Source organism: Neopsephotus bourkii, unplaced genomic scaffold (assembly GCF_033783945.1).
Source record: "Neopsephotus bourkii isolate Nb327-2 ecotype Australia unplaced genomic scaffold, CSIRO-AGI_Nbou_v1 NB_324, whole genome shotgun sequence".
In the NCBI taxonomy this organism is placed as follows: Eukaryota; Metazoa; Chordata; class Aves; order Psittaciformes; family Psittacidae; genus Neopsephotus; species Neopsephotus bourkii.
Window position 1 is genome coordinate 480,375 of NW_026900832.1, and position 25,926 is coordinate 506,300.

General features: G+C 45.4%; 1 protein-coding gene and 1 long non-coding RNA gene across 5 annotated transcripts in view; one reads left to right on the plus strand and one right to left on the minus strand.

Moving 5' to 3' along the window:
* Positions 1–25,926, plus strand: part of LOC133209249 (vascular endothelial growth factor receptor kdr-like) — a 124,860-nt gene that overhangs the window by 50,444 nt on the left and 48,490 nt on the right. For both annotated transcript variants that reach the window (XM_061347745.1, XM_061347746.1), the window contains exons 5-11: positions 1,884–2,043; positions 3,437–3,573; positions 4,939–5,098; positions 6,465–6,582; positions 8,290–8,465; positions 19,310–19,460; positions 22,577–22,682. In XM_061347745.1, the coding sequence (XP_061203729.1) occupies positions 1,884–2,043; positions 3,437–3,573; positions 4,939–5,098; positions 6,465–6,582; positions 8,290–8,465; positions 19,310–19,460; positions 22,577–22,682 (1,008 nt within the window). The remainder of the gene's footprint in view (positions 1–1,883; positions 2,044–3,436; positions 3,574–4,938; positions 5,099–6,464; positions 6,583–8,289; positions 8,466–19,309; positions 19,461–22,576; positions 22,683–25,926) is intronic.
* The window catches only part of LOC133209257 (uncharacterized), a 200,530-nt gene that overhangs the window by 49,657 nt on the left and 124,947 nt on the right, over positions 1–25,926 (minus strand). The gene's annotated exons all lie outside the window — the stretch shown is intronic.

The following is a 25,926-nucleotide window of genomic DNA, read 5'->3' on the forward strand; positions in this document are numbered from 1 at the left end:
TAAATATATATATTTGCATATTTTATGAAGATGTTTCATGGTGGGTAGTGTTGAAAAGGGCCTCCTGAGCAGGGTTATTTTTGCCTTCCCCTTGCCATCAGGGAGCAGAGCTGCCAAACCATGAAGTTCAGCTTTATCACATTTTATTATTCTTGTAGAAAATGTACTTTTTTTCTCCCCTAAATGAGGTTCCTCGTGTTACCATTATACTTTAAAATCATCGCACTCTCTGGTCTTTAAATATGTATGGGGAAAGGTACCTCTCGCTAATACTAAACAGATCCCAACTAACCCTGCAGATCATCTGTGTTATTAATAAACCCTTGCTAAGGCACACAGTTCAAACTTTTAATGTTGCTTAACATGGTTTTAATTGTAGGCAAAAAAAGCCCTTTCAGCCCTGTCAGATCCGGTTAGTCACTGATGTGTTTCAATGTGCATTTGCCACTTACAGCTTTGACCTTCATGGGTGTTAAAGCATGACTAAGCCTCAGGTCTCAGATCTCTTGCTGTAATTTCTCTGAGTTTCCCTAATGGTTCTGAGCAGAAATGCCACAGTTTGATTACTTCAAGAGTATTTACATGAAATCCATGTTTCCTATGACTGCCAGAAGAGAATTGCTTTTCCCAAGGAAAGCTCCTGTCTTGCTGTGCCTCCTCCTCTCCCCAGCAGCATCACCAGTCACTGTCCCACAGTCCTAATTCCTTTGTCTTTGGTCTGTGCTGGAAATGTAATAACAAGCGACCTAAATCCGTGCCAACCCGTGTCTGTACGAGGAGTATGAGCATCAGCTCGCAAAGCCTGAAGCTGAATTTTCTTTGGAACAGGAGTATTATTTAAACTGAATCCCATTTAAACTGCACTGCCATACAAGATGGGTGTTTATTTGCAGACAGGAAAACAAATTGCATGCTGCATAACAAGAAGAATAAAAGCAGAAGTGCTACATATTCTCATGTTCTTCCCTGTGAGGGTGCTGAGGCGCTGGCACAGGGTGCCCAGTGAAGCAGTGGCTGCCCCATCCCTGGCAGTGTTCAAGGCCAGGTTGGATACAGGGGCTTGGAGCAAGCTGCTCTAGTGGAAGGTGTCTCTGGCAGGGGGTTGGAATTGGGTGAGCTTTGAGGTCCCGTTCTTCCTCATAAGCAGAACTTATAGACACCATTTTTTCAGAACATTATAAATATTTCTGCATTTAGGACCAAAAATATCTATGTTACTAAATTTCCTTATTCCTGCATCCTCTGATTTTTACCTTAAGTCATCCATGCTGCTTCCTTCTGTGCATCCTGGACATCAATAGGCTGCTTTGAAAGAGCCTCACCCCTTTCTGTGCTATAGAGAGAACCTGATGACTAGCCATAGCCCATAGCTTGTAAGTGACTGCTGTCAGGTGAGTTAGTGACACGAACATTTCTCTTTTTCATAAACATTTTTAAAGTACTATGAGATCCCAGGAGAGTATGTGGTAGCTACATGTAGCATTAGAAGCAGCAAATTTTGTTCTTAAGCACTTCCAGAAGGATTACTCAACAGAATTAATACAAGATAGCTGTATTATTTTTCCAGTAAAGAGATGAGGGACATGGTTCCTACAATTGGTAGCATGGTATTTTGCGTAAGATCTGAAAGCACCGGTGCTACTGAATCAAAGGCCCAGTTACAATGTCCAAGTTTCAGATTTCAAAGACAGTCCTACCTTAGGGAGGGCTTTTCTATTTGCTTATGTTGATGTTGCTTAAGGTATGTATGGAATGAGACCACCAACCACTCCGAAAGGTCAAACAGCCACCCTGCCTTCAAGGAAGAACAGCCTTGGCTGGTTGCCTCTGTGGTCTGAAGGGAAGGAGAATGTCTCACAAGCCTTCCATCTGTTCTCTTTCAGTATCCGTATTCTGTAGAGATGAACTTCAAGAGGATGGTGTGGGACCCAAGAAGAGGATTTGTCATCCCCTCTCATGCTTTCATTTATTCTGGTGTCCTCACATGCACTGCAACAGTGAACGGAAGCGTATTCACCTCCTACTACCTAGCACAGAGGTTGGGTGAGTGACAGCCGCATGTCAAGGAGTCACCACAAGGTTTCTGTTTCATAGCTAAGCCCCTGGGTATTATTTCTTGGTTAGCCTCAATTCTATTTGATATATCTAATTGGTATGGATCTGTAGTAAGTCCAAGCAAACTCATTCTTCCCCTTTTTTCCTATTCATTAGAACTTGGATTCGATCCATTCCTGGGTTTGAAAAATGACCAAGCATTGAGGTGGTACAAACTAGAAGCATTTTATTCAACCCCCACCAAGGCTTTGTTTGCTTGGATTGAGCTGTATTTACATTAAAACAACTGCTGGCTTAGGAGCAACCAAACAGTAACTTTCTCTTTGCTCATTAAACACACAAGATCATGGTATGAAAAGCTCATTAAACTGCTAATTGAGACCTTTGCACTGTTTTATAGTTTCTCGAGGTATTTATTGTACCCTCTCCCTTGTATTCACAGCTGAGCTTAACTCAAACCTAAGTTTGAAGCAAGTAGACATGACAGTTTTGATTACTGGGAGTTTATATATAGCCCATTAGGATATATTTCTCCTTTGTTTTTGATGTACTTTCTCTTCTCATATATTATATTTCTGACAGGGGAGGGTTTATTGTGACTTCATTCCCATTAGGTCATGGCATCCTTCTATACAATTAGCTCTCAGCTTTGAACAACAGGCTTGTAAATTTGAATGGCAGCCAAATAACTCCTGCAAATCTCTCTCTTTCTCTTCATTATTGGGGTAATTATTTTTTAGTAGAATCATGAATGCAAAGCTACAAAGCCCATTAGATCATTCCTTTGTAGCCCAGAAGGACCCAGGCAATACCTTACTCTAGAGCATGTATAGTGGTCAGATGTTTGTTCAGTGTGGGCCACCATAAACTTGATGCAGGCTTATTTCAGAGTTGACCTATTTAAGGCATAAATAAATATATAAGACCAAGATTTGGGGATCCCATTCAGAAAGAAAAGGTTGTTGGGCATCAGAGGGCATGAGAAACATGTTTCATATTTTACAGAGATGAATCCTCTCGCAGATAGGCAGATGTTGAGGCACTCAGAAGGATGAGTTGGCTTTGAAAACCCTTTGGAGGATAGCTCTGGAGTGATGAATGAGGGTTGGAGCCGAACCTGGCACACGCAAGAGAAGTAATTAATGAATTACTGAGTCCATGTGATCAGTTTGATTAGCTGGTATCAGACATTTATACAACTGATCTCATGTTCCCATTGTGGGGGCATTTCCCACTATTTCCATAGAAACGAGACAAGAAGGTGAGATGTTTTGGAACCTGAGAAAGGAGCAGATGTTGGAGAGGCAGTTGGAGAGCAGATTCCATCTCAACAGTGATTGGCAGAGTGTGAGTGGTGAAAGCTTTGTTTTTTTCATTGCAGAGGGCAGAGTACAGAACCTGGCTCTGAAAGCAACTCCCAAGAAACTGCTGGTTGGAGAAACTCTCTATTTGGAATGCAGAGCAGAAACCTTCATCAACGGACGAATCGAGCTCATATGGACAAGTCCCAGTGGGAAAGTGAGTTGATGAAAACTCTGTATTCTGCTTTCACAGTCTCCCCTTACCCAAAAGGAAGATCTCTGCACAGGGTTGAGTAAACTACTTATTCTGAGATACGTCCAACCACTTGTAAGCCTACAATTGATTGTAGTCTTAGTTTGGATCAATCAAAAACTTCTCTGACCATCTTGAACCTGCAAATTAAACTGCAAATCTCAGGCTAAATCTCAGCTCACAGTGGCAGCCATGAAGGCTCAAGGTGTCGGTGTGCTCATCCGTCCTGGTGTTTATTAAGTAGGAATAAGTGAAACAAAAGCCAAATGTATTTGCTGAGACCTCCATCAAAGAATGACATTAAAATTCCGAGTGCAGGTTCCTGAGCTTTCTGTGGAATGTAATACAAAAATGCCAGATTGGAAGTAGAATCCTTCAAGAGACTGAGCATTTGCTTTGATGTACTGAAACCCTTCAGTTCTCCTAAGGAAAACCAGAGGGAAGATGGAGTATTTTCCAAATCAGTTATCTGAAATACTGCTCATGGTTCTGTTTGATGTTTAGAATAAAAATGATTGCTTGTTTTCTTTTCAGTGCACAAAACACACATTTCAAAGCAGCATCTCAGCCTCTTGGGGAAGCGTAAAATGTGAACCCTAAAACTTGATTATTTTTGATTAATTTTGTTAAAGAATGATTCTGTTTTGGTGAAGAAGCTGCAGGAAATACAACATAGAATTTATAGAGTGCGAGCAATATGGTATTCCTGAAGTTTGTTTCTTGAACTTCATATGATGGGAGTTGTTCTTCCATGAACCTCCTTAGATTTCTAACATTATACATGTGAAATGTCTTGGCCAAATCTCTGGGATCAAAAAATCCTCTCGGAAGCAATAATGCTTTCTAAAAGTCTTCAGGAATTTGCATTGGCACTTGCCTGTCATAATATATTGTATTTCTGTCATAATATATTTCTTAGTGAAAGTAGGAGTTTTTAAAGATAGAAAAATACCAACTGTGACTGAAAACCCCAAAACCTCACAAAACCCCAAAGCACAACCCTGACCTGACAAGGCCAGCAGCAGTTTTGCACTGAGATCCCTGGGATGTGGTCCCTGAGAAGGGCTGACCTGTGACACATCCCTGTGCTGACCTTCCTGCCCACATTTCAGCAGTTCCACTCTGCTTCCCTCTCTTATTAGACTTGATAATGAAACCTCACACAAGGGCTCTTCCTGCTGGTTTGTCTTTCATATTATTTATTTCACTGATGGGAGATATGATGATTTGGATGTGAATCACTGCTTTTCTTTACTGGCAGACTTTAAAAGGATGAGCAAAATAATCCACTTTATGCTGCTTTTTGACCCCTCTTTTTCTGATTTCCAGCACCCTTATCCTAGGAGAACCATCGACCAGAGTGGCATGGTGTATAAGGTTGGCAGCAGCCTGACAATTGAAAATATCACCATGCAAGACGGAGGCCTCTATGTGTGCAAAACATTCAATGTGACACGGCTGGAGGCCAATGTCACAGTTACAGTGTATGGTGAGTTCTGCAGCTGAACCAGAATACCCAAGAACAAAGATTGTTAAGCTTAAAGAAGGGAGAATGGCAGCTAGTTACCAATTAATCATCTATGATCTCTAATCAATCTGTGAGGGAGCAGCACTCAGCACTGTGTGTTCAAAGAGAGTTTGAGATGTGACAAAGGGGAGATGAGCTCTTAGGCAGAAACTAAGTCAGGGTGCTGCGGCGCTGGCACAGGGTGCCCAGAGAAGCTGTGGCTGCCCCATCCCTGGCAGTGTTCAAGGCCAGGTTGGACACAGGGGCTTGGAGCAAGCTGCTCTAGCGGAAGGTGAACCTGCTCGTGGGAGGGGTTGGAGCTGGATGAGCTTTAAGGTCCCTTCCGACCCAAACCAGTTTGTGATCCTCTATGATTCTATAACATGGACTAACTGGGAGTTGCACTGTTTTGAAAGACCTGGTTGCTGATGTCCTGGAAACTCAGACCTGCTGCACTGGGTAAGAGGTACCTCAGGCATTGTAGAATCGTAGTCACAGAATAGGTAGGTTTGGAAAGGACCTTAAGATCATCCAGTTCCAACCCCCCTGCCATGGGCAGGGACATCTCACATGAAAACAATGGCACCCAAGGTTTGTCCAACCTGGCCTTGAACACTGCCAGGGATGGAGCATTCACAACTTCCTTGGGCAACCCATTCCAGTGCCTCACCACCCTCACAGGAAAGAACTTCTTCCTTATATCCAATCTAAACTTCCCCTGTTTCAATTTGAGCCCGTTACCCCTTGTCCTATCACTACAGTCCCTAATGAAGAGTCCATCCCCAGCATCCCTATAGGCCCCCTTCAGATACTGGAAGGCTGCTGTGAGGTCTCCACGCAGCCTTCTTTTCTCCAGGCTGAACAGCCCCAATTTTCTCAGCCTGTCTCCATACAGGAGCTGCTCCAGCCCCTGATCATCCTCGTGGCCTCCTCTGGACTTGTTCCAACAGTTCCATGTCCTTTTTATGTTGAGGACACCAGAACTGCACACAATGCTCCAGATGAGGTCTCACAAGAGCAGAGTAGAGGGGCAGGATCACCTCCTTCGACCTGCTGGCCACACTCCTTTTGATGCAGCCTAGGATACAGTTGTACACACTGTTCTAGCAGCAATGCAGATGTGTACTCCTTGCTTTAAATATCAAGTCCTTCATCTGGAGATAGACCTTTTCTGGCTGTGGCTGAGCTTTTCAGGGGAACTGTGGTAACAGCTGGTGAGTCTATTTAGTTGTCTGCAGCTTCTGCAGGTCTCTATTGCTAAAACTCCAGGGCAGACACAACACAACCCAAAGATGTGAGCACTGTGTGGCACATCTCCATTACTGTCTTCCTGTTCCTTTCTTTCCAGACAAACCTTTCATTACAGTTTCACATAAGAAAGGGCCTTACTATGAGATTACATCAGGACACAAGTCACTGAAACTGGCTGCAAAGGTGGATGCCTTTCCTCGCCCAACCGTCACCTGGTGAGTACCATCAACTTGGGCAAAATCAGGGATACTGGACCTTGTTTTGGACTCCTGTCTAGAGCAGATTTCACTGTTCCTATCACACAGATAAAGATGAGAACTGGGAATGCTCATAGCTGTGCTCTCACAGGTCAGCTATGGAGATTTGACTCCTTCCCATGTTGTCTTTGCTCTGCGAAGCTGGGCAAGCCATACTTCTTGCCCATGCTCTTTTCCTGTCCTGTCATGCAGAAAAGCTCCCTACAAGGAAAATGGAGTTTTCATTTACCCTGGACACGGAACTGTTTGGAAGATTCAAGTAGGAAGCTATTGGGGAAGGGCTGCCAGTCTGCAAGGAAGCAGTGAATAACAGAAAACTGCAGGACACATTTTCAACATCAGAAATTGTTTCTCTTCATGGCTTTTAAATAATGCTCTCCAACCCTGCACCACCAGCAATGTCAGATCCTTGCAGACAATGCAGTGAATCCTCCCAAGCAAACTAATGGCTCCACCAGGACTGTAATGGATCAGCTTCATAGGAAGGGGAATGTGTTGTGGAAGTTGTGGCTGCCCCATCCCTGGCAGCGTTCAAGGCCAAGCTGGATGCGGCTTGGAGCAACCTACTCTAGTGGAAGGTGTCCCTGCCTGTGGCAGTCAGCAAAGGAATGCTCAGGGATAGGTTTGCTGCATGTTTTCAGCAGTGCAACAACATGTAATTCTCTAATACTCACTCACATCAGTGCAATCAGTGCTGCCAGGAGATGTTTCTAAATGTTGCTGTTATTTAGGAGATGGAAATGTTTTTGTGAGTTGAAGTGGGGTCCGTCCCCTCTCCTCTGCCAAGGCTTTGTTCCCGGGGCTCAGCGTGGAGCTGGTTGCGAGCTGCCTGGGACCACCAGAGCTGCCTTCCCTGCGTGTTCGAAGCCACAGTTGTTGACATTGGAGCTCTCTCAGTACAGTTGTTTAAATGGCTGTAAAGGAGGTTTCCAGCATTCTCAAGCAGAAGGACATGGTTCCTCAGCTTCTCCTTGCACCAAGCCTAAAGCTCTGTGTGTGGCAAAGTCTGGCCTATTCCATAATCATAACCCAAATCTGCATATTGGAAATGAATTCCTCACTGACCTTTCTATTGACTGTAAATTCTCCAGGTCACAGACTCCAGCTTTTACAGCAACAGTAAAGGGTCACACATACATACAGAAAGACATTTTTGCCTAATTAATATATTGTTTCAAAACTGATGACATGAATTTTGGCTAATCCGTGATTTCCTGCACTTAGCATTGCACATGCAGCATAATTTGAAGGCATCTAGATGTACATTTCTGATCATAGTTGAGCATGTGAGAGGCACTGTTCATCCAGATCTATTAAAATGCTTTTTTTCCTGTTTGCTGGATGAAGCCATCCCATAGCACTGCAGACACTACACAGTTTTAATGTGGAAAGATAGAAGGAATAGATGTCCAGTTCAAGCAGTGGTCATACATCACAGAATCCTAGAGTGCTTTGGGTTGGAATGGACCTTAAATCTCACCCAGTTCCAACCCCCTGCCACAGGCAGGGACACCTTCCACTAGAGCAGCTTGCTCCAAGCCCCGTCCAACCTTTGCTGTTTTGAAGGATGACTCTTTACCCCCCTAATTTGGGCAGCAGTCGGGTTTCCTGATGGATGACATTCACACAAGTATATGATGAGCTTTGATGGGACTTTCAAAACAGGTACAAAGATGGCAAACTGATCAAGGACAACCACACATGCTATGAGCCAGAGCCACTCAAGTACAGACTGGGCATAAGAGACGTGAGACCAAAGCATGCTGGAAACTACACCATTGTCCTCAGCAATGCAAAGTATGGCCTCTACAAGAACCTCACCATGCAGCTGGTAGTGACAGGTAAGGACTTGATGTTTATAATGACTTCTACTGGGTTCTTCCTCATTTTTTGTCTGGTCCTACTTTACCTGCCAGTAGGAATGGGTGGTGCCTGCCCATGTTTAGCTGACAGGAGCTGATACAGCACTGTGCATAGATTACCATCTCACTTAGGAACCACTTGAGATCTACCTCATTTTACCACGTTAAACCAAAGGCACAGAATGGAGAGCTGCTCTAAGGAGTTAGTCTGACACTAGGACACTGTACTTCAGAAGCAGCACCTTTGTGCTGGGACAGGGTCTCCACAGAGGGAAGCAGAAATGGCTTGAAAGTGAACAGGACTCGAGTTTTAATAGAGTCTGGGAGGAGATATCCTAGTGAGGTCCAGAGCTAGGGGCATGGTTTCCCAAGAGAAGTGACAGAAGTTTTACCCCATGAGATTAAGAGCTACCTTGGGCAAAGCACTGGAGAACATCTGCTGGGACAGGAAAGGTCCCAGCAGAGCTGACGGAAGGAACTAGATAAGCTGCCCCCTCTTTTATGTCTACCCATCATCCTGTATGAAATACCTTCTAAGTCTGTATTTTATGTATTGTCATTTATCTGCTGAGAGCACTTGAGAGACGGATTCATCTTCAGGGGAGTCTGGGGAAACCTGAAGTAAACCGTGCTGTGCATTGAGGCAGGTTCACTTGACATAGAGGAAAATAGATACTGGCATCACTTTTATTAATCTCCCTTGCTGGGATAATGGAAGGCAGAGCCACACTGTGTCTCTGCACATCCACTGCCTCTTTTAATCCATTGAATTTGGCAACAGGGATCGAATCATGAAGCCAAGTAGGAGTTCAGCAAAAGTTAGCCCTGCTTCCCATTGCACTTCCCAAGCTCCACTCAGACAGTGAGATAGATGAAGTTCTTGATATAGGTTTGATGTCTTTTCTGTGGTTAATTCCTTTCTCCTTACCCTCTTTACACCTAAAAATGTTTTCAGTTGTCCTGTTTTGTATGGTTATGTACTGGTGCACCACATAACTTCCTGCATTGGTGTTTTTCTCATTTCACCTTTCAGAAATAATGCCTATCAGATGGAGAACTTGTCACTTAGGCACATTTGGCCTATTAAAAATGCTAAATAAGGTATAGCATCTTAAATCACCTTAAGCATCACATCAAGTAATGTGTGATTGAGGAGTGGAGGGAGCTGAGGACATGCTTATGGTCAGGTTCTGAGCTCAGCTGATGAGCAGGGCTGTGCTAAGCTGCAGGAGTTTGTTCACTTGAGATTGTTTCTCTATACAATGGTTCTGCCATCCTGTTAAGAGAACGGAAATGTTCAAAGGAAGAGAAAATTAAGAATGATAATAAACTATCTTGTCAAGGTAAATACTGGTGGTTTCATGCAAGAGAGAATGTTTACTTGAAGAGCAGCCATTCCCCAAATAGGCATATGAAAAACAAACAGACCTTGTTACTATCAGCAAGATGCTATTTCAGGATTAAAGCATCCCATGCTCTGAAGTACAGTACGAGCCTTTCATCTTTACTGTATGTACAAGTATGTGGTATTGTGTCTCTCACACAGTGCATGCCTAGCGTGGTGCTCATGTTAACCTTTCTGAGAGATCAGCCCAACAAAGACTTCAAGCAGGAGTAATTAGGGAGTTGCCAACCCACCATTTCTCAAGAGGCTGCAAAGTCCAGGAGCTGCAGCGATGGTACAGGCTGAAGGAGGTGTTGCATGGTGAACTAGAGGGGAAATGAGCAGCAAGTGCTTCTTTTGCGGTAATAGAAAGTCATCCTAGAAATGAGAGCAAGCAAAACAAATGAGAGCAAACAAAGGGAAATACCTGCCAAGGAATGCCACTGCTTTTAAGCCGAAGGCTGCAAACAATGTGGATATCTGCCTCGATCACAGGCAGGCTGACACAAAGCACCCAGGAAACCTCTGGTGCCTTTGCCAGGCTCCTCTCTGCAGCACTAACCTGGCACACTATGGAGCACTCAGCCCGAGGAGGGGGTTGTTTCTGAGGTGCATGTGGGCAGAGACAAAAACAGGCAAATTTTGCTGTTGAAGCTTATCCAGCAGCAGCACACTGCCTTCTTGCTTTGCTTTCAGTTTGAGTAAAGGGACTGCTTTTTCAGAGCTGGACATCATCTGCTTTACTTTCAAATCTCCAAGCTGAATGCAGATTGGTTTTCCCCTTAAATCCTCAACAATCAGCTTGACACTTTATCTCTGGTCATCATGACTGATATCCTGGTATTGCACCTGAATAGATTAAATTGCTTGGAGTTTGAGCAGATACTTAGGCAAGGAAAAGGAGACCAGAACACCCTTTCTAGCCATTTTAGGCAGGGATATCTAAGAGGTGGAGCCTGAGTGAGTTCAGCACCTGATCCTGATGAGTACACAACCAAGTACCAGCTCCCTAGTACTGAGGAGTAACACCTTTCCTTGAGTAAGAGCATTGCTCCCCAAAAGCCAGGGTCAGCCTTTTAAATGTCAGAGCTGCATCTGTGCAGGTGAGTGAGTTCTCATCTATATTATTAAAGAGAAGATGTAAAATTATTGAAATAAGACTTTTGAATGAGAAGATAAATGTCATTTGAATATGTTCTCCTTTTGCTGCAAGGGCACACTGCACTGAAGGAATGATAAGTAAGGATACAGCCCCCTCTCCTGTGAGTCTCTACAAAATAACACATTGCTGATGTTCCTTAGCATCACAGAGTGCAACTGGCAGTGAGCGTGCTGTGACAAACACATCAACTTGGAACCTGAACTCGGTCTAGAGGAGGTTTGAAGTTAATGGTGTTGTGAACTGTTGTTCACAAACACAGGTTAAATAGCAGCAGGGCTCATTTGACAAATTGCAACGTATCAATTTTTGCAGTGTGTTTTCTTCCATAATAATGGCAGCAGAAGAGAGCCCTTTAAGCAGTTTGAGAACAAGAGCAGAAGCCAGCTGCTTGAGCCGTATGCAGTCTATCTCCTGACCTGCAGGAGGACCAGCACAAGGAAAGCTGCAGGCTTTCCTTGGAGTCACCTCCTGTATACTTCACTGGCAGCAATCAGAGTAGTTCTGACATAAAGCATGCACAGCCTGTGCAAGGTATTTCACTCCATGGCAATGAGTCAAATATTAGGAGCTATTCCCCCCCACCCCCTCCCTGGTTTGATAAGGCCATAAAGTCAATGAGTATCTGCAGAGTTCAGAGGGATCCATCATCTCAGCTCCACAGAGGCAAGAAGGAGCAAACTGGGCAGATAACAGCAGTATGGGAGTGACAGAAATGCCATCCGAGGGGCGGACCTGGCTCCTGGATGCTTGGCCTGGGTGAGAACCATGTGGCTACTCAAAAATGTCTCTTTAAGAAGTGTTTTCTCTGTGCCTCTGGTCACCAGTGCTCCTGCTGCAGCTGGAATTTAATCCTGCAGGAGCACACATCTCCCTTGCGGAGTCACCTTGGCTCATGGTAGGACTCAAGTCCCCAGGAGGTAGCTGACTGCATTTTCCAAACACTCCTTCTTTACATATTTACACATCAAACAGCGTCCAAGAAGCGGCGGGTTGCCGTGGGCTTGTTTTGTTTGATTAAATTCTTATTGAGAAAAGCTTCAAGAAAATAATGTCCCCAAGAATTTGGAGGGGAAGGAGCAAGGAGCAAGGAACAATCGCAGCAAACAGCTGGTGGCTGCACATCTGAGCCAGCCAAGGAGGAGAAATGTGGGAGAAAAGAGTTATTCCAGGCTGGAGCGCAAAGCAGTTTCAGAACAAAACACAAACAAAACCCCCTCAAATCTATTTCTGGGCAAGCAGGCTGTGTTTCATTCTCACCCTTGTACAAGTCATCTGCATGGATCAGGGCTCCTGCTGAGCCCTTCTGGAGCACTCAGCAGGCTCTGACCACCACGTTGTGAGTGGAGATTGTACTGAAGAAAAGTTGATTCGAAAATGGGGGGCACAACCTCCTGCAGCACTCTGCCTTTCTCTTGTGTCCCAAAGTTTCTCTCCTATACTCCCTTCCAGCTCTTCCAGCAAATACTGCTTTGGATTCCAGCTGCTCTAGTCAATTGGAATTACCTTCCCTCGCGTAGTCCTTGATCCCAAAGCTCTTGTGTTGTATACATAAGAAACACAGGATTAAGTGCTAGAAACAGCCTATACCATAAGCAGCAGTATTTCACAGGCTCCTTATGAATTCCCTCTCTCCAGGGCAAGGACTGGAATAAAAGGGGTGCATGGAGAATTCATGTGTGTTGCCATGTGTTCCTTGTTAGGTCAGCAAGGTGACCAGTTACACCTTGCTTTGTTATTGGGGAGAATTAGCTCCAGAGCACTTTGTGATGCACGTTGCCCTACTCTGCAGTCAGGCCAGCTCTTCATATTTGGGTTAATATCAAAGGCAAAGGGAGTTCTGTGCCTGACCTTCTTTGGCTTGCAAGGGATGAGTTGATATCAAAGGAGTCCCCAGTGATCTCTATAAAAGTTGATAAATATGCAGTGATCCATATGAACAATAACCCATCACCTCAACCAGACCCAGAAACAGTCTGGAGAGGGAAATGAGCCTTTGGGATGAGGTTAATATATTTGTGCTATGCCAGTTCAGAGAAAAAGAGCTCTTGGAGTGATGTATCTCAACTAAAGCCAGTTGAAGCCAGACTCCCAGAGCCTTTGGGGCACGGAAGGGCCACTGAAACCTCTAAGATGAACATTATTGCACTGTGAGAAACATAAATGCCTTTGGATTATTAGTGCAACTCAGCTGATGTCTAGGTTAAAGGACTGAGCCAGATATGAGAAGCAGGGCTCTATAAAATGATCTACCTTCATCTTGCCTGCACGCATCTGTATCCCGCCAGGCCTGGTTTACTTTGTGTATCACATCCATCTCCTGCACAGCTCCTTGGGGGATGACCCAGTCAGGAAAAGTCAAAATAGAAAACCTAACTTTCCACCTCCTGGGCCAGCCAAATAAACCAGAAAGGTCAAAAGAAAGCACAGCCTGTCTCCATCCAACCACTGCTGACTGTGTTCCTCCCCAAGCCTATTGCTTTGTTCTCCTCATGGGCTGTGGCCAGTGCTTTGGATGGGCAGGACACACAGATGAGAAGGGCAAAGGCAAAGAGATCCAGAGCTCTAGCCTATCCTTCAAGTCTTATTTACCAGACACAGGCTGCAGAGAAACAACTGTCTCCTCCTGGGGGATATATGAAAGCAAAGATGCAGCAGCACAAACAGACTGCAATGGGCCTCTCCAGCATGCTATATTAACAAATAAGGAAGACTTTTCTCAGCAGCATCATGCAAACCCTGCACTCTTGCAGCTCCACAGTCCAGCCCTTGTGTGCTCCCAGGAGAGCCCCTGATGACAAAGGCGGATGAGCTATTTCCATGCTGTTGGAAGTAGCCAAAGTGATTTTCGGAAGAGGAAGGTGGGGTCCTGCTGGAGTGTGCCAGAAAACTCCAGAGCATTCAGCTCACGTCCCTGCAGAGCAGCAACCTCCCTCTGACAGCCCTTAAACCAGAGGGCTCGGGGGAAGGCAGAGAAGGGCAGCATGTGGCTCCATGCTGCCTCTTGGCCAAGCCTGCAGGTAGAGGAGCTGCTGGGTTTCTCTTCTGAAAAGCAGGCAAAGGGGGCAGAGACAAAAATCCTGGAGAAGTGCCTGATCCGCTAGAAATTACCCCATTCATCATGATGCATTTGCTTGTGAACTCTGTTTACTAACAGGAAACGAGATGGGGGAGATAGAGGAGAGAAACCCCTGCTTTTTCCCCAAAGCTTGGCTGCACTGGGGTTGAATGACAAATCTGGGAAGGTAATACAGAACCTTTCTTCCTACAAGGTGAAGATGGGCACATCCAAAAGTGACAGTGCAAGGCCAGGAGAAGCAGCAGCAAGCTGCACTGCCATTTTAACAACATCATTCCCTGTAGGGTAGGCCGAGTGATTTCTCTTGGTATCTGCTCATACAGTACCCAGCTGCATGGCTAGTCGTCCATTCCCTTCCACCCTGCTGGCATTCCCAGCCTGGAACAGCGGGTGACAATGGAGCAGCGGGGTGTGTGCACTAGAGATTAGGCAGGCGACCGATAATTGGTGCCTGTGATTCTATTCCTGGCCGTGGGATTGACTCCTGGGGAGATTCTGGCCACTCATTTCATCTTGGCATCTGCTTCCTCCGAGGTCCCATGGGGACAATGCTGTGCCCCCACTTCAGAGCCACCTTGTGAGCACTGCTGCACAAAGTAGAACAGAATGGAACAACCCCCCCGGGCAGAATGAGCTGGGGTCAAACACAATGTTGTGTTCAGCCTGAAACAAAAGTTTTGGTTTCAGGTTAACTCATTTAACAAAAGAAAGAAAAACACCCAAACCACCCAAACCACTGTGCTCACTCATAAGAATACAGACAAAGTGGTTTTACTTTGGGGGAGATTTCATCCTCTTTTTTCCATGCTGTTTGACCAGTCCAAACTTAGGTCCTGTGTTTCTGATGCACCTTACAGTGTTCACCTAGCCCGACCTGCAGAGCTGATATTGCCATTAAGTACTGTACAAACATGAGATGAAAGACACTAAAGTGCAGATTCTTTTTGCTTTGGGGAAATAGAAGAGGCTAAATAGAAAACAAGTTGCCACTCTATCATAGTTTTCATGAAGCCTCACATCCAGCCAAGGACATAAGTTTGACTAAATGCTTCATTGGACCACTCTGTTATTTTAATGATGTGCTTAATGTGAAAAGACTTTTGAAACCCAGTTTAAAAGGTAGAGTGGAAGGTACATAAAGAGCAGGTCAGTCAGAGGGCACTAAAGTAAAGCAAAGTTCTCTAAGAAAGGCAGGGAAACTTTTCATGTGCTGTCCTCTATATTTGGATGCTCCTTTAGTGAACAAATGTGCAACCCCAGAATAACATCTGCAATGAATTTAGAGATAGGAGAGTCTCCTGCAGCAGAGGTAATGCCAGAGGGTAAACGTCCCAATCCTTGTGCATATTATTGGCTCCTAATGCCACAAACCAGAGATAACACTAGAAAGTGAGGTGAGATTTACATAATGCTGATCAATTTGAAATGTACAGTAAGCAGAACTGCTTTTTGATTGCATTTCACAGTGCAGCAGCAGGAAAGTCTTTAGTTATTCAGGTCAGCTCTCACACCAGCAATTGCACCTCTGAGTTGGGGATACAATCACACTTCAAGCCAGAGAGGACAAAACCCCATTTATTTTGACACATTCAAAGGCATCTGAACGTTGTGTGATCCAAATGCAGCCAGAGATGAGAAAGCTTTTAAGGTTTGTTTGGCTTTTGCTTGGGAAAATTCAGCTGGGGTGGTGATGGTGGAGGACGGATATGGAACTGAGGCAGGTCTGCATGCAGGGGGATAGCAATGGAAGCTTCAGGTTAGGAATGAGGTGTATTTAAAGATCACCTCTCCTGTAGCACGCAGGATCAGTGGCTGGGCACAAGGCTCTATGGGAGGGTGTTTGGATTCATAGCCCAAGCCTTCCCCATGTCTAAACACCAGCAAAGACAGAGAGTTTGTGCATAATCCCCGGTGCTGCTTAGTAAGCAAACATGAAAGAGAGAGCAAAGCAGTGTTTGGAGGAGGAAGAGTGTTATCTGAGGAATACACTACTGGGTGTACCTTAGATAATCACTGGTTTTAGGCTAAAAACTCCTCAACACCCTAAGGGGGAGCCCTTTTTCTGTGGGACTGGTATGGATGCAAGCCCACTGAGCTCGATACCCACCTATAGGCTGAGCAGATCTAAAAGGCCAGAACCCACCACAGAAGGCAGTGAACTTGTTTCTGTCACTGATGAAGGCAACTTCTGTGAAGAGGACTTGGCCCAGTGGTGAGCAAAGTGAAGGGAGAGGCTTCAGTTCCCTTCTGGGGGCATGGTAAGAGGTAAAATAGCCGTGACAGTGCACAGAGATAGAATCATACAATCACAGAATGGTTTGGGTTGAAGGGACCTTAAAGCTCATCCAGTTCCAACCCCCTGCCATAGGCAGGGATGCCTTCTACCTAGAGCAGGTTGCTCCAAGCCCCATCCAACCTGGCCTGTGGAAGAAAGGATGGGGAGGTTTTCTTAGCCACCCCCTCAAGTACTATGAAAAGAATTGCCTAAGCCTCATAAATAATAATTGATTCAATTGATGAATCATTTTGACTCATTTTAGGTCTCAAGTAATATTTAATAGTGCTGTACAGTAAAGTAATTGTGGAATTAAGAATTCATTCGTCACTGAGGTATGTTCTTATTTGAATTAAGTTAAAATTACGATTTCTTTTTTAGAAGGATAATTTAAATGACAGTCAATGTGTTCATCACTTCACTGAGAGTATAGAAAAATCTAATACTAAAAGACTAATCAAACCTTGTCCCCCTCCTTCACACACACAAACCCACACAAACATAACTGTCTCCCTCCCCAGATGCATAAAGCTTTGCTCTTAGAGCCCAGAAAACCCAACACTTGAGTAACCTTTCACACTGAACTTAGAGTCTCTTTCTCCAAGCAAAAATCAGGCTTTTGAGGTCAGCCCAGACATGCCGAACACAGGATTGGAGCCTGAAAAGGAAAATGTCCAAGATAATGAAAAATGTGCTTCTCTCTCCGGGGAGTTTTACAGAATTACTTTTATGATCAGAAATAATTTACTGATGGGAAATGAGATGCCAGTTACGAGGAAATTCAACATTAGTCCCAGCAATTTGTCCTGTGAATTGCTCTCAAATCTCCAAGCGCTCATTCAGTACATTGCAGTACATTGCTTAACCCAAGCAATGCGGTGCAGGAAGCCCTGTGTCCATCCTACAGATGGGGATGAGTCTGAGAGACCTCAAGTGCTCTCCCATCTACTCCCTTCCCCATCTTGTCCTTCTACAAAAAGCCAACTCCTCTACCTGGGTGAAGGGACAAAGGAGTGGATCTTTGGAGCCTGACAGATCATCTGGAGGCAGACAGGGAAACAAGACTCAACCAAAGGGGATCAAAAAGCGAAAGGGAACACAAGAGGAAAGCCAAACCAGGCCTGTCATTGGGGTTTTTCAAGTGAAATGTTAGTCAGGACCTATCAAGGGTTCTTTAAAGCAGCTCATGCTTTACTACTGGAGTATAGTGAACTACTAAGATACAGGAGTTAGGATACGGCTGAACCAACTGCAGCCAATACTCCTTCTGAGTGTTGGACAAGGAAATGCTGATGTTTTTTCGAGTAATGATGGTCAGATCTTTCCGAGTCTGACCTGGCAACCAGGAGAAATGGAAAGTGAGGATCCCACCAATACACGGGACCAGCCTGGTAGATCCTCCTGTAGGAGCAGATTGCTGGAAGGGAAATAAAGCTATTAAGAAAGAAGTGGGGAAGGGCTGCAGATTGATGAGGTGGGCCATGGCTCATGGTTACAGATCGGGGGCCTCCCTGACAGCAGAAAAAATAAGTTAACCCGAAAAATAGGAATCTAATCTACATTCACTTCCCAACTTGTCAAAAGCCCTCAGTGCAAACCAGCCCCACTTGGCTGCACAGAGATGTCCACAGAGGGACCCCGACCAATAAATCTGTTTGATTTCCTGTTATGAGAAGCAGACAAAGAGATATGGCCAGGGATGGGCAGAGCTGTCTGCATAAGGGAAGAGCCTGTGCTTTCACCCCCAACTCAAACCCACCCTCGCTGAGGTTAGGAAAAGTTCAGTTCACTTTGGGGATTTTTTAGCGTTATTCCTCATCTTCGTGTGTTCCTGTGGGAGCTGGAAGGAGATGGGACAAAGCATTCCTTTCCTGCTGGCAACAAGCAGCCCTCAATGTGTCACACACAAGTTTGCTCTTGAGAGATTTCTAGTCCAAGGGTGTGATCTTGCAACCCCTCCAGATGTGTATAATGCACTGACATTTCTAATGGTGAGAATTCCTTGGCATTACTCTACAAGTGTTTTCTCCCCACCACTTCTTTGCTTTCTTCACCCCTTCATCCAGTGCACAGGACACATAAATAGAAAAAGGAAGGCAAAGTTTTCAGATCAAAAAAGACTGTTTTTTCCCCAAACCCTGGGGAGAACCTGCACAATGGTAACAGCACTGCAGGACCACAGCTGTGTGATAAGGTTCCTCTCAGGAGGTGACATCAGAAGTCGAAAGTTGTTTTGCCCACAGTCTGTAGACTAAGAGCCTGATCCTGCAGTCCCTGACCAATTGGTGTTTCATGGCATAAGTTTTCCAAGAGGATAGCAGGTCAGTGACAACATCTGAAAGCAGTAAGGATGAATGTGGTAGAATTTCAGTGTATTTTCTGACATACCATAACTAATATCCATTTTGAGGAGGGCCCCTTCCAGTGCTTAAGGTGCTACAAGAAACCTAGAGAGGGGCTTTGGACAAGGGTCTGTAGGGACAGGCCAAGGGGAATGGCTTGAACCTGCCAGAGGGGAGACTGAGATGAGCTCTTAGGCAGAAGCTCTTCCCTGTGAGAGCGCTGAGGTGCTGGCACAGGGTGCCCAGAGAAGCTGTGGCTGCCCCATCCCTGGCAGTGTTCAAGGCCAGGTTGGACACAGGAGCTTGGAGCAAGCTGCTCTAGTGGAAGGTGTCCCTGCCCGTGGCAGGGGTTGGAGCTGGAGGAGCTTTAAGGACCTTTCCAACCCAAACCAGTCTGGGATTCTTTGTTTCTGCCAATGTATACTTTCAGTACTGCTGGTAATTCCCCTACAACTTCCCCTCACTCAATCGCTGCCTAATGACCACGGCAAAAGGTGTCAAAACCTTTAACAGAACCAGGACCATGACTATGGGTGTAAATCTGCTCATTTGCATTTTTTTGTCTTTTTTCTTTCTTTCTTTAGAGAGGCCCAAAATCTATGAAAAGGAAACTGACTTTGATAAGATTGAGCGGGTGGAGTTAAGAAGCAAACACAAAATCCAGTGCACCGTGAGTGGGAATCCTGATCCGAAGATCGAGTGGAAGTGGCAGCCCTGCAGCCTCACAGACACGCTGTAAGTGGGCATTCCTATGGGTGAGCGTGGTGCAGAACGGTTTGGTAGTTTCAAGTCAGTTTTGCCTTACTTATCTTAGTTAAAAATCACACGCAATGAATCCCCAATGAACCTCAAGATGTCAGGGGTTATGAACCCAGCTGTGTGTGATCTTCTTGGAGTTATGAGCACCTCTGATATTATCAGAATTGTGTCAAATAAGTTTAAAATGACTGAAGATCAGGCTTGAATTTTCTTTATCTTGACCAGCAACGTCCCTCTGACTTATCAGGGTCTTTTCTCACACCTCTGATACAGCCTACACTGTTGACAAGGAAAAAACTAAACAGGTGCTTTCTGTGTATGGGTAACACTCTTTCTTCCCCTGCAAGAGCTATTGTCAGACAAACCTGCTGAAGGCTTGGCTTCAGTTAGAGGCCATATGGAATTTATGCTGCTTCCTAAGGGCTGTCTTCACTAGTGCACACTGAGCAGGGGTTCCTGTGGCAGCATCTGTGTTGCAGAAGCTGGAAGCAGTAATGAGGCCTTCACACCTCACTGAGGGCCCTTCCTGGCTCTAGTCTGGAGGCAGCCTGAAGTGGAGAGACAGAAGCAAGCCATTGGGTCAAAACTGTCATAGAGGAGGGAGACAAGATAAACACAAGATGCCTTTTGAGATTTGCCTTATTCAAGCAGACTTCTTCTTTGCTCCTGCTCTTATATGAGGAGGGTGATCTATACAGTGAGGTTTTGGCTGAGGTCTGAATGCTTCCTCTGGTACTCCCAGGGGACATGCAGGAGGCACATAAAACAATTCTGACTGCATTTCAACTCTTCCCTGTTAGTGAGAGTGATAAAGTCAGCTTTTCCATCCATAAAAAGATGAAGGCAGGTCTAGGAAGCAAGGGAGAAAATTCCTGGATGGCTCCTTATTTTCTCAAAGCTGTCAATGGCAAGCCACAAATGAGGCAAAACATCACAAGCAAAAGTTCCTTCCCCAGGTTCTCTGCTGCAGCAGTTGCAGTGATGTTGGGTGATGTAGTCTCAGGCTAGGTCTAAACCATGACCTCGTGTCCTTCCACAAGGGAAATAGCCCATTACCTCATTTAGGTAGTTATACAGGTCCTGAAGGAATAGAGCAGCAGAGAGCTGCAGGCTTAGGGCTGCTGGCATTGCAGCTCAGCAAAGGCACAAGATGCTTCTTCAGAGGTGTTCAATGAGAGCAGAATGGAAACATCATAAGGAAACAGGTTATGCATTCTGTAGGAAAGCCAAAGAGATGACCTGAAATCTTTTCCAGACCTTTCTGTGTAGGGAGAGGGAATTGGTCACGAATGCTGAATTACGCCAGATTTGAACAAGTGACCTGGTGGCAAAAGACCTCATATAACCCTTGTTCCAGCTCTCTGATCTTATCAATTTAAATACAATTGCAGAGTGGCGTCCACCTCTCCTGGCCTCCGGGGCAGCCTTATCTTTTTCCAGCAGAAGCTGTAGGAGGATTCCTGTGGGAAATGACACAGACCCCATTTCCTTCTGTTGTCTCACTTCCTCTCTCTCTCTTTCTCTCCCCCTCCTCAGTAGGGCACTTTGAATCCCAGAGCACTATCATTGTTCCTTAGAGCTGTGATGTGATTTGCTTCCTCTGATTTTTTTCCCTTCATCCTCAAGGCAGAATTGTGCCTTGCAGGAAGTCACTCAAGACATCTTTTAATTAGGCTCTTTGGAGAGCTATAAACCCTCCCTTGACCCAGGGTGTTGCCCATGTGCCTTGTGTGGACTTGGCAAAGGCACAGCTGATTTATGGAGCAGTTTTCTGCAGCATCAGCCCTTGGTCATCATGTATAAAAGTCCCTGTTCATTTTAACTCCTATAATCCTAATCTGCTGTGGTGGGCTTGAAGGAGCAGCCATGGGAAGTGCAGGACCTCTGCTCAGGCAGAAGGCACTTCCCTGTTGTGCACCATTATAACTTGTGTAAGGTGCAATTGCAGCTGGTTTTGGAACTAAACCCATTTTGACTTCATTAACTTGCCATCCCATAGTCACAGTTTGTAACCCCCTGCCACGCTGGACTGGAGCTGAGAGGGAAAAGCCTCAAGTTGTGCCAGGGGAGGTTTAGATGAGATATCAGGAAACATTTCTCCACCAAAAGAGCTGTCAAGCGCTGGAACAGGCTGCCCAGGGCAGTGGTGGAGTCACCATCCCTGGAGGTGTTTAGAAGATGCGTGGATGCGGTACTGAGGGCCATGGTTTAGGGGTGGCCTCGGCAGTGCTGGGTTCCTGTTGGACTCAGTGATCATAAAGGTCTCTTCCAACTGTTACATGATTCTGTGGTTCTATGAACTGTCAACTTTAAAATGAAAGCCCTCCTTTATTGCAGAGCTGGCAGCACCCTCAGCCAGGAGCACTGCTGAAGCCTGTGTGCTCTCAAGCATAAGGCTTGTGCCTCTACCATTTATTCCAAGGGCTGTAGTTACAGAAGACAAAAGCCTTTTGCTTTGGATGGTGCAGTTACACCTTTTCTGCGTGATGTGCTACGTACACTGCTCTGCCCACAATCCAGAAATGAAGACTGATCACAGACAGGCAGATGGCTGTCAGCTGGGGAATACGCAATAGCAAAGGAGCCTCCTGCTATCATTATCCCAGTATTTATCCATTCTACTCCCTCAGCCTGCACTTCACGTTGGAAAGCTGAGCAGACACAGTGACATTCACCTCCCCACAGTTCTGACTGGCATTTTGAATCCTGAAATGCACTGTGAGTGCTAAGAGAGCACTTCCAAAGCCACAACTGCACTGAGCTGCAGCAAAACTCCTATCAGCCACATTAAACCCAAAGGATTTCATTAGCTCCCCACTGTTTGCTGTTTGCAGTCTCCATGAACTTGGGTGTTTCCTTGCTGGTCACGTACTGATCTTGGTCCATCTCTATCAAGGTGCTTCAGAAGGAAATTTGAAATGTTGAGATGAAGGAATGCAGAAGTTTCACAGAGGTCCAGCAGCAATAGCTTTTAGGAGGTTTAAGACTTAAGATTCTTGTCTAAGAATGACATCCTCTGTCTTTAATGATAACACAGGGCTACCTGCTGTGACTTGGGTTCCTGAACTCCACCTTTGCTTTTCTACCCCCAGATGCATCCCCGAAGGACAAAAAATGGTGGTTCATGAGAACATGGTCGTAGGCAACAAGATCAGAAGCATTGAGAACATAACCCTGAAGCATGGGGACAAAAGAAAGGTATGTGTCTGGTGGATGCCTGAGCCATGATGTCATGGAATAGCAGAGGGGACGCTGCGCTCACACGGAGCTCTCCCGCACTTCCCAAACTGCAGAGGGTTGTTGGCATGCTTCACATTCCACAGCCCTGGGATCATTCTCAGATCCCTGCTGTTTACAAATGCCAGGATTCTGGCAATGATGTCACATGCCCTGGTTAAAACTCTCCAAAGATTTTGGGGTCAAAACCCTCTCTGTATCCCTCAGTCTTGAGAAAGTGTAATGGTGGTGCAGTGCAGGAGGGGTCCTGTGAAGTGTACACAACTGATAAGCACCACGAGTTCATTACCATTAGAGAGCACTTGGTGCTGCCTGGCCTTGCCTACTCTCCAGCAGCAGGAGTTCAATAGCTGTGGAATTTAAGAGGTCTACAACGGCCTCATTTGCAGAGCCTGAAGTTGTCAGTGTTTCTTTGCCCATTTGGGTTGCCAACCATGTTACCAAGACAATGAAGTGGGAAGATCTTTCTACACTTCCCTACCTGCTTCCCCTTCCAAACAGCACTGGGAGCACGCTTCCTGCATGGACTGCAATGATCCCAGCCGTGGATTATCTGTTAATGCCTCATGGGTACCTGTGGTGATAGTGAGTTGAGGCCAAGTTGGATGGGGCTTGGAGCAAGCTGCTCTAGTGGAAGGTGCCCCTGCCTGTGGCAGGAGTTGGGACTGGATGAGCTTTAATGTCCCTTCCAACACAAACCAGCCTGGGATTCTCTGATTCTGTGATAATCCTTGAGAAATTGCTGCATCTGACCCACAGGTTTCTGCCATGTATTGGAGAAGATGCTGTGGTCTGGCTCAGACAGTTGTTTTATCCCTCTTGGTCTTACAGACGTTTGTGGCTTTAGGAGTGTTTTTGAGGTGGATGCTCAGATAGTTTAGTGCCTATTCCTGCAAGGTGCTGAGTGCTGCAACTTGTATTGTGGTATACCTTTAAGCATATGATAAGTCTTGGGCTACTCCCATGCTTAAAGTTAAGCACAAAGCTTAAGTGCTCTTCTGGATTGGGTCCAGCCTAAATCAGCATCTGGCAGGATCAGTGCCTTAACCATCTGCTCTTTCTCATGGAGCTTTCCAGCTCTGAACATAATCTAAACCAGAGCTCGGAAAACATGGAGGTTGGGCTGGGAAGGAGAAAATCACTGTTCACATTTCATTGCTGAGCTTTCCCCTTGCTGGAAGATATTTATAAATTGGATTTATTTATATGGCATAGTGCCCCTTAAGCTCTGGTTTTAATGTATTCTCTAGGAGTATTAGAAGCACCTACCTACAAAATGCTAATGACTTGTAAAAAGGGAGGTTGGTGACACATACCTACAGAATTTCTTCTGGTTGCTGCATGGGCTGGCGAGAGTTTTGTGGCTCTCATGACTACCATTCCTCTCCATACACACAGTCTGTATAAACCTGGTGTCCAGGAGCTTAGTTTGTACCTGATGATCAGTCTTAACGTTATGTTAGTGCCTGTATAAAAGTGCAGGGTTTCACTATTACTGTGACCCAAAAGCTGTCTGTTGGGACAGTGAGACACCTCCTCCAGACAAAATTAGAATCTTTGGTTTATGCATATGTACAGCACTCACATTTCTTCCTTTACCAACTCTGCTGAGGCAAATATGCAACTGGGTGGAATTTTAGTCTGGTAGTGGACTTAAGATGAGATTTGGCTGCAGTCTCTGAATGAGGTGTTTTACGAGTGCCATAGAGCTCCTGGATCCAGTGGGGCACTCCAAACACATCCTCAGTCTATATTAGTGCATCATTAGGGTCTTCCCAGCTTTCCCCTGTCACCTATTTCACCTAGAAAGAAAAGATGCAGCCATCTCCAGGTACAGCAATCAGAGGGGACATGGAGCTCCACTCCCACAGAGGAGTCCTCAGCACCCACCAACAGCTCAGTCCCGACACCCCCATGTTCTGCCTGCAAAACATGGTGGACACCAGAGTGCCTGGAGAAGGGGTGTACAACTCTGTGATGGAAATGAGGACCATGAGGGAACCTCAGCACAAAGACCCCAAAGCTGTTCCTAGAAGGGCTCCTCTTGTTCCCTAAAAGCTTTGGTGCTGATCACAACTTGGGTACCACAAGGAGCCCGAGGCTGCCTCTCGCTCTGCCCTGCACAGCCACCTCTGCTCTCTGCAGGCTCCAGGCATCCTGCAGCATTCATTTGTCAGACATGTTCAAAACCTCAGCCTACAACCCTTTACCTTGAGCTTTCACATATTTCATTACTAAAGTTTCATAAATGTACTGCCTTACAAGCTACACAATAGTACAATTTATGGTACCTTCATTATTTCCATCTCCTGATGATCCACTGGTTGAAAAAACATTCTGAGGTGTTTCCTAATAACTTTTATGTCCTGATTCTGATTTATTCAAATTAATAAAACTAGACTTTATGCATCTCAGGTTTCAGCACTCTGTCTCCCTGCTTACATTAGCAGACAATTCCTCTCCTTCCCCCTTTCTGAAGTCCAAGGCTATCTGGGTAAAGTCTTTAGTCTTTAGATAATAGAATATAATTCAGAAAGAGACACTGATGAAAACTCATAGTCTTCAGCCTTCTCCTTGTGTTTTATCAGTCATTATTCCCACCACAAATGGAATAGACAGGAAACAGCCCAATCCATTCCCACCATGTCCTAGCAAGTAATTCATCTGCATTGACTAGCCAGATGAAATAATAAAGATGTTGGATTCTGAGCGTGGCTTTTATTGACTGTGGAATGAAGCCGGGATTAGCTGAGAGGGGTTATTTTCCCTGTGTGGGTTGAGCCTGCCCTGTGATAGCTGGAGCCTCAGAGCAGAAGGTGGGATTTACCTTGTCTCCAAGATTTCTGAGCATCCCTACAGCTCACCCTTGGAGAACTGCAGCAGTATATGCTGGTCCACCGACGAGCTAAAAATGCATTAACTTTATAGAGCTGCTGAGAATATGGGAACAATTCACCAGATCCAGAACCTTGTTCCAAAGCCAGCTTGCAGGGCAGCAAGCATGGATTTTTCCAGCAGCCCACTGATGTTTGATGCGATCTTTAGACAGCTATTTGACAAAAGTGGCATATAAACCTGAGAGTTCTCTTGCCATCTGCACCATAATGATTATTCCACCATTATTCCACAGATGGAGAAGTGAATTTCACCCCCTCCTGTATTCTTAAGGCTGAGTCTAATTCCTAAGGAAAAGCATGTGGTTATC